Source organism: Ictalurus furcatus, chromosome 8, assembly GCF_023375685.1.
Source record: "Ictalurus furcatus strain D&B chromosome 8, Billie_1.0, whole genome shotgun sequence".
NCBI classification, from domain to species: Eukaryota; Metazoa; Chordata; class Actinopteri; order Siluriformes; family Ictaluridae; genus Ictalurus; species Ictalurus furcatus.
The window spans coordinates 11,671,237-11,683,581 of NC_071262.1; the positions used below are offsets into that span (position 1 = coordinate 11,671,237).

A 12,345-nucleotide genomic window follows, 5' to 3' on the forward strand; every position below is an offset into this window, starting at 1 on the left:
TCATGTTTGGAACATATTTTCAATATATTTAGGCCTTTACTTTCATCTCCAATGGCACGTTGAAAACATTATTTTGTAGCGCACTTATTCACGACATGTTATTAAAATATTACACAATAATATTCAGATATTATAGGAAAGCAGCAGACCAAGTAAAACCGACTACATATTAAGATATATTGGCATAATATATATACATATTGGCTTAAATAACATTCTAGTATTCATTTCTTACTGCAATAATGACAACAACAAAAATCAGCAATATTTTATACACTCAACCAAACTTCGAGTAGAAAACCATTTTTTATAAGGTATTTCTTGGAGTAGCAACATATAATAAGATCAACACAATTCTATGAACACAATACACCAAGTCAAATATTTGTCCCTACTACATGCATGCTACTGTCTCTTCCCTGTCTGTGTCCTTGATGCTATTCTACGTTGTAATTAATGTATCATAATTAGGTTTTGGTTATAAGAGAGCAAAATTAGATTAGATTATCTTCAGTGTGAAGACGTATGAATGGCAAACAATAGCCGATGGCAATTTGGTCAGCGTATCTGTTAAATCATGGGGATGTTTTGAGACCATTTTATTCATTATAAACATCAGTGGAGCATAGTCATTAGTTCACACCCAGTGTATTGATATTTTTAAAAACATGTACAAAAAATATACCCTAGAAATAAAACGCGTAAACATGTTTTTACAAAGTTATATCTATTCATAAAAATGTAAAAAAAAAAAAATTATACAACAATACATACACAAGTCTCAGTCCCCTCACTCAGCATTTTTATTGAAACTCTGTGGCTCTGATTATAGTTTAAAATGTTCTGAGGTATGATGCGCTCAGGCTTGGCACACCTGAGTCTGCATTCATCAGTACTGCATATATACAGATACAGTCCGCTCTGAAACTATCGGAACGGCAAGGCCGATTCATTTCTTTGTGCTGTACACCAAAGACATTTGGATTTGAGATCAAAAGATGGATACGAGACTTTAGGATTTCAGCGTTTATTTCCTGGTATTTACATCTGGATGTGTTAAGCAACACAAAATATAGAACATAGGAACGGATAAGTCTTGAAGTAAATTAAAGTAAATGACACTTAATATTTGGATGCATATCTCATGCTTGCAATAACTGCATGAAACCTGCGACTCGTCGACGATGTCAGATTGTTGGTTTCTTCTTTTGTGTTGCTTTTCCAGGCTTTTACTGCAACCTCTTTCATTGTTGTTTGTTCTGGGGTGGGTTCTCTCTTCAGTGTCCTCTTCAGGAGGTGAAATGCTGCTCAATTGGGTTAAGGTCTGGTGAGTGATTTGGCCAGTCTAAATCCTTCCACTCTTTCCCCCCTGATGAAGTCCTTTGTTGAGTTGGCAGTATGTTTTGGATCATTGTCTTGCTGCATGATAAAGCGCCGACTGATTCATTTACATGCATTTCTCTGTAAATTGGCAGACAGAATGTTCCTGTAAATGCCTGAATTCATTCTGCTGCTACTAACATGAGTTATATCATCAATAAAGATTAGTGAGCCTGTTCCAGAAGAAGCCATGCAAGCCCAAGCCATGACACTACCTCCACCATGTTTCACAGATGAGCTTGTGTATTTTGGATCATGAGCAGATCCATTCCTTCTCCACACTTTGGCCTTTCCATCACTTTGGTAGAGGTTAATCTTGTTTCCAGAACTTTTGTGGCTCATCTCTGTATTTCTTTGCAAATTCCAATCTGGCTTTCCAGTTCTTACTGCTGATGAGTGGTTTGCATCTTGTGGGATGGTCTCTATATTTTTACTCTCACCGCCTTCTTTGAACGGTGGATTGTGATACCTTCACCCCTGCCCTGTGGAGGATGTTGGTGATGTCACTGACTGTTGTTTTTGGGTTTTTCCTTCACAGCTCTCACAATGCTTCTGTGACCAACCGCTGTTTTCCTTAGTCGACCCATTCTGTGTCTGTTGCTCAGCACACCAGTTGCTTCTTTCTTATCAGGACATTCCAAAGTGTTGCATTGTCTATGCCCAGTGTTTGTGCAATGCCTCTGATTGATTTTCCCTCTTTTCTCAGCTTCAAAATGCCTTGCTTTTCTCTAATAGACAGCTCTCCGATCTTCATGTTGGCTTATCCTTTTTAACAAGAAATGCAGTCTTCACAGGTGAAACTGAAGGCTGAAACCAAGAGATGTTCAAAGCTATTGCTTCTTTAAAACGATCAATCTAACAAGGAACACCTGTCAGTCACATATTTCTGCTTGCTTACAAATTGGATGGTCCGATACCGAATGTGCCGTTCTTGGTTGCTCAACACATCTTCATATAAATACCAGGAAATAAAAGATGAAGTTCTAAACTCTCTCATATTCATCTTTTGATCTCAAACCGAAATGTTTTCAGTCTACAGGAAAAACCGATGAATTTCAATTGCCTCGCTGTTCCAATTGATCAGGAGGGGACTGTATGTGTATGAATTGTATGTAAACCAGAAAATGTGGGTTTTTTTTATTCAAACAAATGTGGCATAAATTTGTGCATTTGCACGCTGGTAAGCAGAGAAACACGTCTTACTCCACGGTGCTTAATCGCAAATCCAGCTACAAAACTAATCTTCAAATGACCTACCAAATATTAAGAACATTAGGTAAAATCTGAGGCTGAGAAGCAAAACAGTATTAAGTAATAATACACAGTTAAACACTGGTGGTAATCCGAGGTTGATAGAACCGCAGTTACACATGTAACTTCTTTTCAGGCAGGTTGTGACTTCCAGTGCACAGTATATTATCACCAGAGAACCTACAAATAAAATAACACCAGCAATTAGTCAGTCTGTCAATGTCAGGCTAGAACTTAAATGGCACTGGTGGCTCAGCGGTTAATGTGCTGGGTCACTAATTAAAAAGGTTGGGGGTTCAAACACCACCAATCTGCCACTGTAGGGTCCTTAACCCTTTCTGCTCCAGGCTGACCCTGTGCTCTGACCCCAACGTCCTAAGAAGCTGGGATATGCATAGAGGAGAATTTCACTGTACTGTGACCAATAAAAGCTTTCTGAATAGCATAACCACAAGAAAAAGCTAATTAAAACTTATTTCAACCCCACACAATTTCAAAATCATAGAACATAACATATTTGACTAGAAAACTATCTAGTTTAATGTAGTTATAATGTCTACCAAGTGCTGAGTGTGCACATATTGTTAATAAGAGTCCTGAGGTGAGCACAGGACAGTCTTTATGATGTACAACAGCAGTTCTTAGGCCTACAGTATCCAGCTGAGATTATCCACTTAAGAAAGGGTGAGACTTGGGCATTAACTGTTTTTTTTTTGGGAAGTTTGTGGGACCGTTCACAGGAGCAGAACAATACTTGACCTGACCCAACAATGTGGTGATGACTTACAGACAGCATGGTTTCACAGTAGTGGCGTTGCCATCACTCAGCTCCAGGGTTCCCCGTTTGATCCGAAGCTCAGGTTGCTGTCTGTGTGGAGTTTCTGTGCATGTTCTCCCTGTTACGACCCAGTCTAGGTTGAGTCGCACAGAGTAACCAGCTCGCGGTTCAAAGGGAAAGACCTAATGCAGGGAAGCCAGGAACGACAGACACAAACAGATTTCACTGAAGTTCTGGTATATTGTACAAATCGGCAAGTGTATATATATAACTATACATAGCACACAACACCAGGCGTATCTTCAGGGTGGGCCAAGGCCAAAATAATAAACAAAAGAACTCTTGGTTTATAGAATTTTTTTTACCTAAAAGAAAGACAAGAAAAATACAAAATTTCTTCCCAAACACCCTAATCCAAAAACAGAGACAAAAAAGGACCCCCACTCCTAAAAGAAATGGCAGCCACACCCCTACTGCTGGTAAACCAAGTGAAACATATATACAGTGGTGAATATATACACATAAACAGGTGCAGGGAGAACCAAACTCACAGTCAGAACCAGAACAGCAGCCAGAACAAAGAATACTATAACCACAAGGGCAAGCAATACAAACCAAACGCAATCTCCTAACACCAAATCACAAGTAACCACCTCCAGCATCCTCTCTCTCTCTTTCTCTTCAAATATGGTTGCCTTTTAGTGATGTCATCATGGGAGGCTGGAAACTCTGGGAGTGAGTTCAGACCTGCACACAAAACATGACACAATACACACACAAAAAAAAGGCTTCCCATCCCAAAGATTAGCGGGTTGTAACACCCTGTAGTCACATTCTCCGTTTTTCTCCCACTTCACAATTCTAAATCGCCCGTAGATGTGAATGTGTACATCATCAAATGGTGCCTTGCAATAGACTGGCAGCCCATCATGCCTCACTGTGACCTAGCTGACTAGGTAGCAAATTGCCATCGGGCCAGGACGTGCAAGATTATAAATACATGTGTATAAATACACGTTGCTGTACAGGGACAGCACTAGCATGCTTATAGTACTGTTATGTTGCAAATTCCGAATAAAGTTAGCTCACCTGAAATCAGCATTTTGGTGTTTTCTATTGGTGAAACACCTTCAGTACTGGCCAGTCATCAATTGCTTGGTGGCCTGTTTGGCAGTCCAATGAAATGATTAAGAAATTTCTGCAAAATGTTTTCTCATCTACTAATGCAATGAAACATTCAATTTGATCTTAAAGACAATTAGATTTGAATTTTTTTTTTGTCCCCTGTCCTCTACACATCAGGTCCAGACTTTGTCATGTTCTCAAAGGATGTTGATCACATTCAGTCGATTAACTTGAGGGGTCTTCACGTGTTCATCAGATAATTTTTGAAGTTTTCATGCTTTACCCCCATCGTAGTAGCTTTAGCATGTGATTTAATTTGAACGATGGGAGAAATAAAACACTACTCTACATTCTTACGGAGAAAAACGTGTTCATTTATGAGTCCCAAGTAAATATCGCTTTACAAATTCTTAACATCGTTTTCGAATGATTGTCCTTTATACCACGGGGCGGCCGAATTCTCCAGTCTGATTGGGCGGAGCATATCGATTAATGTTCTGTAGTAGAACAGCCCTGTCATTCAGTCTGGATAGAATTCAAATGATAGGTTTATGTTTATGTGCATGTCCCTTCACAGGCACTTCCATAGCAGATTCTCAACATAATATAAGGTTAATATTAAACAGAAAACATATAAATCAGTGATATGGAAACGTTTTCTCTTAGAAGGCATTTGTTTAAAATGTATGGAAGGAGTCTGCAGTCCACAGGTTCACTGAAACTGGAAGACTGTCGATTGTAAAAACCTCATTCGAACCTGAGCCCATTGTAGCCTCAGATTCCGCTACTTGGCTGACAGAAGTGGAGCCAGATGTGGTCGTCTGCTGTTGCAGCCCATCCGCCTCAACACGTGACCTATTGCATGTTCCGAGATGCCTTTCTGCTCCGCATGGGTGTAAGCAGTGCTTGTCTGTTGCTTCCAACATCTCCGTCAATTACTGTGAATATTCTGGAAAAAGTCCACATCAGGACAAGGACCCGTTATGCATTCTCGACCCATTTAACGCCGAGAATGTTAACTGAAGAATGTTGAGAATAAGCTCCCAATCATTCACAAAGACTCAAATGTATGGAAAACAAGCATTTTTATTTCAGTGGATGATGTACACCGCAAGCGCTACATGTCCTTACCAATAAACATTGAAATAATTAAAAAAAAAAAAAAAAGAAAGAAAAAAAAAAAAAAAAAAAAGTCATTCCTTTCGGAATGGAGCTGTGGTAATGTGAAGTGTACAAATACAGTGATGGAGAAAAGACACAAATGGCACATCATATTTAAATATCTGCAGTCTTTATTTTCACAAGACTTTGATGTGTTTAATACATCTTTTCTCTTACATTTTTAGCATGTCCCCCCCCTCCCCATGTTAAGTCTATCCTCAGAAAGAGTAAGACTTGTACTGTTATAACCTCTCTCAGAGACCGACTGCTGCATATTTACATTATTTCCTCTCTGTAGTCAAGTCTCTTGTAACTCCTTTTCAAAAGATGGCGCTGTTCCATTGTTCAGAGCGAACGACTACACAAACTTCATTCTCTAGCTCGGGATTCCTGCTAAAAGACTTGTTTGATCCAAAAAAGGCAGTCATCCCAGTCAAACTGTTCATCTCACCTTAACACTGAAGGACTTACATGGTCATTCCTTGTTTGTGTGCAACAGAGGGAAGGTTTGTTGTGGAGAGAAGTTACATTGCTCTCTATTTATGCTCTCATGCACAACAAAGGATACATTACTGATGTGTGTCAAATAGAAACTTGATTCCCCCCCCATCTACATATGAATAAACTCAACAGACCTTCCAAAAAAAAAAAAAAAAAAAAGAAAAAAAAGTCAACCACTGTTCAGGGCCTCCAATCAATAGTCACTGAAGGGATTCTTGCTAGCACTCCGAAGTGTAAGGCATTTTGAATGACGATTTAAAAAGTGCGTACGACACTATAAGACACTCATGAGCTCATGGTCAACACCATCCTTCACTCTGCAGACCTTTTACAACATCCTTACTTAACTATTGGAGGGGGGAAAAAAGGAATGACAATGATAAACTGGTTTATAAACAAGAAGCTTTACAATACATGAAATTCGAAGCCAATTAAAAAAAAAAAAAAAAATCAGGTAATTTATGAAAATGTTAAAATGCAACCATCTACAGATATAAATATATGTTTTTCCAATACTGCACTTTATGGACGTTATGTCGTGTTTGTAAAAGAACCTAGAGACATGCAGTTAAATAACTTACTGTACAAGAGCAAGCAGGGAGTAGTTCACAGAGAGACGGAGACGGGTTCGTTTGAGAAGTTGTAATGTAAGGACCTCGGCTGCTTTCGAACGTAACGCTGTACTCGTCGGTCATCAAAAAGAAAACCTACATGCACAAACAGCCCGTGGAGCAAAAAAAAAAAAGAACGGTCCACAAGCCGCAAGATGATGTAAGAAACGAGCAACCGTTGTGAGAGGTGCCGTTCGTCTCCCGACGTAGGGACACGTTAAAATAACGTTCCAGGTTAGGGGGGGGAACATAAGCTTGTACTGTAATGCAGAGATGATGATCAGATGGTAAAAATGGAGTTAAACAGGGTACTCTAATAGGGCTTGGTTAGACCAGTGGGAGAAAGAAAGAAAACATTTACAAACGTACAGAAACCACTCCATCTCACTCAAGTCAGCACCGTCAGTCATTCTGGACAAGGCAAATCTGCTGTAGTACCCAATATATAGATTTACACCTCAGATTACATTTCAAGCGAAATTAAAAACCGTCAAATAAAACCCTGTGTTAATTTCATTATTACTCTTCCATGTCTCAAACTCCGCTCTAACTAATTCACATGTGCACCTTTGTCCAGGTGGATGTGATTTCCTTCCTTGTTGAAGTATCTGTGCACAGAACAGCCAGTGTGCAGTCAGGCTGTTTCAATTGCAGTGTGCGTGCTGTAGCTAAATGAATAAAGTTGAATGGTCACGCCTGTACACACTCCTCACTTACAAACAGGTCATTATCAGGTCACCTTTTAATCGACTTTTGTCAACCAATCAGCGTTCAGATGAACGGAAAACTTTCCAAGGTTTTCCGCTCCATTTCCCCAAATTACTCCGTACACTTTTCTGATAAAGACCTGACATCCCTGATAGAAATTTGCTTTAAAAAAAAACAACAGAAAAACAAAACAAAAACAAAGGGACCTTCAATTCTGCACATGCTAGCCATTTTAACTCTGTACCATATGTTGTGGCTTGGCCCTCAGCTTTTAACATTATAAACAGAAATGCTTGGTGAAGGGATTTTGTTCTTAAAGGCTTGCCAACCTCTATGCCATGCAAGTTGGCAAATTGGAAGCATACACACACAAACAGAGGTGTTTTAACTCTGGTGATTGTGTACCTGCTACATTTTGCTTCACTCAGTCTAAAGATGGTATAGGAATTCGTTAAGAAGTTATCTTAGGAAAGTCTCTCTCGGACAAAATGTCATTCATACTGACTCTCACACACAAACACACAAATATAGATCAAATCTCAGCCTGTAAAGCTCCTTTTAGAAGAAATATATATCTCCACATGGAGATAGAGATATTATCTCTCTCTCTCTGTATATATATATATCTATCTTTATCTCCATGTGGTACTGTCAACACTGCTAATGACTTTGGGAAGCAAAGTCCAGGTGAAAATGGTAGGAAAGGGTGATGTTTCTGTTTCAGAATCCCATGTATGTGAGAGTCCATTTGTATTAAAAAAGGAAAAAAGAAAAAAAAAAACATTAGGGAGAAGTTATTTGAGTATTAATAACTTGAGAGTCTTTCCTAGATGGCAGACAGACCATAGTCTTAAAGGTGGTCTCGTTTCTTTGTTGTTTTTTTTTTTTTTTGTTTGTGTTTTTTTTTTTTTTTTTTTTTTTTTTTTAAAAAGCCCTCTGACAGTTTCTTCTCCACACTAATGCTCATCTTTCTCCTCTGAAGCGCTCTTATCTGATGTGGGAGGTCAGGAGGGTCAGAGCAGCGGCTCCCAGGGCCAGCAACAGGCTGTACGGTGCCAGCCGCACACCACTGGAGGAATCCTTTACTACCGTATCTAGGCGGGGTTTGACAGGCGTGGGTGTGGAGAAATAGATATCCTTGTCTCTATCACAGGAGGACGAATCACAGCCACTGCCACTACCCTCTCCACTGCCATCCTCTTCAACAAAAAAAAAGAAAAAGAAAAAAAGAGAACGAGTTAACATGATTATGTCCAGTGATGTTAGTGATTTATTAAAAGGTATGCTACATGGTTTCAGCACTGTCCACATCGTAGCGTCCCCCCCCCCGCTCTAATACACCCATCTGAAACACATCAATAGCCTGTTACTTCACCAGTTAGTTCAAGTTGGCGTGTTGGAAGCAGGGAAAATGCTCAAATAGGCACATAGGTACATGAGGACCAAGCCTGGGAAACGCTGCCCAAGGAATGATGTACACAGCAATGATGTTATCGTGCTAATGTACTGGATGTGCGGTCACTTCTTACCATTGTCATACGTGATGTCGTTTCCACTGTGAGCTGCTTTCAGCCATGTTGTCATTTCCTTCAGCACAGCAATCTGTCTGCGAATCACAACGTCCGGCTTGGTGATGTCCACTTCCACATGAGGATTGGAGACCTGATTGGCTAAGCCATTACCCAAGACCACAGACTCGTACCTGAGAGAGCCAAAAAAAAAAATTAAGAAGGTTTAAAGAATCGTCTTGCTCAGAGCTTCCACTAAGAAATGTTGGTACCGGCCGACGTGTCTGGGAACGATAAAGTTAACCGGACAAACTGGGACTAAATCTGTACATCTCATTTCTGTGTTTATTTTGCACTGTAATGTTATGGATATAGTATATCCTATTGTGGCAGCGAGGGGGAGTGGTCGAGCGTCAGCTGTTAGACAGGATTTACTTGTGTGCATCTGTTTGTGCTTTCAGTGCCTCCCATAACGAGCGAGAGCGTGAGAGACGACCAGCGCAGAGATGTGTGTGTGTGTGCGTGCGTGTCTTTGAACGGGTCAGCTGAAAAGCAAAAGTAAAAATGGAGACGTGAAAAAAACAAATTTTTGCGCAGACAGAAACCTTATTTAGGTGTGCAGTTGCAAATGTACTTTGTCTAATGTCTGCTTCGTGTTAATATTTTTACCGGACATTGTGTTTTGATGGATAATTTCCAGACGGTTTTTGATTTTATCTGACATTTTGAATTTTGAAACGTGGTATTTAGCAGCTAACGGAAACTCTGGTCTTGCTATAAGTAGAACGATAGCACTCAGGAACTGCTCCAGCTCACCTGCTCTTGGCTGTGCCATTCCAGCACTCGTCGCCCTGGTTGACCCTGTCGTCAACACAAACCGTCTCGGGTAAAGTAGACCAAAACTTCTTGGCAAACTTCAGCTTCTTCTTCACATCTGCCACCTGAGTGAAGAGTTAAGTGAAAATTCGTTAGGCAGTTCCGTTTCTTGACTTTCACTTTCGTCTTAGATGTAAATGACTCACAATTCAATTGCCAGCAGTTGCAATTTAAACAGAGATCCGAGTTCCCTTTGTGAAAGCAGTTTAAAAAAATTTTTTTTTAAAGTCTAAAGTTACCAGTCTATCCATGTTGGTCCCAGCTGCAGTGGTGGGTCTGGTGTCTGGGCTGTACGGCCGGAAGCGACCAGGGAATCCTGAGTCTTTTGTAGAACGCCGGGTGCGTAATTCTTTCCTAGGCTGCCCACAGCCCTGGAATACCTAAAGGAGCCAAACAGGATGAAAATTCTACAATTACAAGGCATTTATTCACTTCATCGGTTCTTCCTTGTGCCCAGTACGAATCATTCGAATATTGATCATTTTCGTTAGCTTTTAATTTGTTTTGTTTTTTTTTGTCCGATTCAATTTTGCACTGCACAAATCTAATGGGAAATATAAAGTAGCAAAAGTCTCTCATTCATTGGTCAGAATGAAAGGTGATGCAAATAAAATAAATCATGGAAATTAAAAGCACAATTAAAAACAGCATTTATTAAATGTAATAAATCTTGAATAAATATAGTTTTTAAAAAATTTATTTCTAAATTATAAATCATTTTATTTGAGGGAAACGTTCAGTTCTAAGAGTTACAAAGTCATTACTTGCTCAAACATTTGCGCGGACAGCTTGAACGGTGAAGTATAACGCTAGTGTAAGCTTTATTTTCCACTCGGAGATAAATGAAGAGAATGTATTATTAATGGTGGAATCATAAAGCAGCCTGAGCGGTCACTAACCTTCTGTGAGATTTGCATGCTGTTCTCCTGCATGTTCATGATGGCCTCCGAGATCTTCACGTCGATGGGATCTATTACTGACTCAAAGTTAAATGGCCCCTCCAGTCTCTCAACCAGACTCAGCATGGCATCTAAAAGGCAAACACATGAGCGGACTCAGCAGGAAAGTATGACATTTAACTGAAGACTTGAATGAAGGACCCAAAGCACTGCATTTTGTAACATTTTCCTCAGAACCATCTGGTTCAACTCGTCTTGAACTTTGCTTCACTGGTCATTATTTAGGTTTGGTGGGAAAGGGTAAACAACAGTGCTGTGGCCCTTGAATACTGGAACTAAGAAATGTGCAGACACAGTTTCTAACTGCTGCTGTAACTGATAACGACCACTGGGGGGAACCGCAGAGCTGGCTACTGGGGCAATACAGACTGCCATACTTAAGGTTTGTTAAACAGCAAGTGGGCTTAACAAGGCGCCACAAAGCTGATGAACAAAGCCAGCCCTAGTGCACAGCTCTGTTGTTTGGTCTATAGTATAGTAGTAAGAGGCACAGTACACTACAACTAACAGGAATACACTTGTTATGTTCAAGATCAAACCAGGTCTCCACGACTAAACCATTATCCTCTGCTCTTACGATCACAAAAACACTGGCAGCAAATGTGTTATTTCACACCACTTCGGTAATGAATGGATTTGCACGCACACCCTTTCCTTACCCAGGAAGTTGTTCCACTCGGTGTCGAGGTCGGCTTGGTTGGCTAGGCAGCCACGCATAACGTTGAGGCAGTAGTTTTTACAGGGCTTCAGAGCCACTTGACCTGTGCAGTACGGGCAGTACAGCATCTTCATAGCAGCACGCACACAGCTTGGAGAGGCACCCACCTGTGAAGGAGTGACCAAAAAAAAAAAAAAAAGTGAGCAAGTTAATCAGATTCAGTTTAAAAATAAAGAAATACAAAGTGCAAAGGTCTGCAGCAGAGGCTGATGAATAACCAGACTGCTCAATTACAGGACAGAGCGTTTAATCGATAATAAACCAAAAGGTCAAAGAATCTTATTGAGGTCACGTTCTCGTTGAGGACTTCCTTTATCCATCTCAATGAATCGTTGTACTCACCGTGGAGACTTTGCTGACCACGTCAGGTATGAGCTGCAGGCCAAGGGTGAAGGTGCGGGCAGCGATGAAGGCTCTGCTCAGCTGCAGTCTCAGCTTGCGCGGCACATCGCCGAACGGCATTAGCTCCTCCGTATGCCGACTCACGCATTCCATGTACGCGTCGCTGAACTCGTGCTGCGCGTTGACCAGGCGGAACATCCGCTCGAGCAATTCGGACCAGAACTCGGAAAGCATGTTATCGAGGTGCACGGCAGCGCTGCCCGACGCGTAGTAGAGCCTCAAGTCACGAAAGAAGTGCTTGAAGAGCTCGGCGTTCTTCATATACATCACTCCGTAGGTGAGTACGAACATGTCGTGCAACGACTTCTCGGCATTGTTGAGCAGCTCTCTGAAAAACTCTACGAGAGAGAGAACGGGGAAGGAAAGA

The 12,345-nt window shown here is 40.7% G+C and overlaps 1 protein-coding gene across 2 annotated transcripts in view; it reads right to left on the bottom strand.

Moving 5' to 3' along the window:
- Positions 1–8,384: 8,384 nt before the first annotated feature.
- gpc4 (glypican 4) overlaps positions 8,385–12,345 on the bottom strand; it is a 45,472-nt gene continuing 41,511 nt past the window's right edge. For both annotated transcript variants that reach the window (XM_053630801.1, XM_053630802.1), the window contains 7 exons: positions 11,919–12,316; positions 11,518–11,683; positions 10,799–10,929; positions 10,139–10,279; positions 9,840–9,964; positions 9,045–9,217; positions 8,385–8,714 (listed from right to left, as the gene is read on the bottom strand). In XM_053630801.1, the coding sequence (XP_053486776.1) occupies positions 8,503–8,714; positions 9,045–9,217; positions 9,840–9,964; positions 10,139–10,279; positions 10,799–10,929; positions 11,518–11,683; positions 11,919–12,316 (1,346 nt within the window). In that variant the 3' untranslated portion in view covers positions 8,385–8,502. The remainder of the gene's footprint in view (positions 8,715–9,044; positions 9,218–9,839; positions 9,965–10,138; positions 10,280–10,798; positions 10,930–11,517; positions 11,684–11,918; positions 12,317–12,345) is intronic.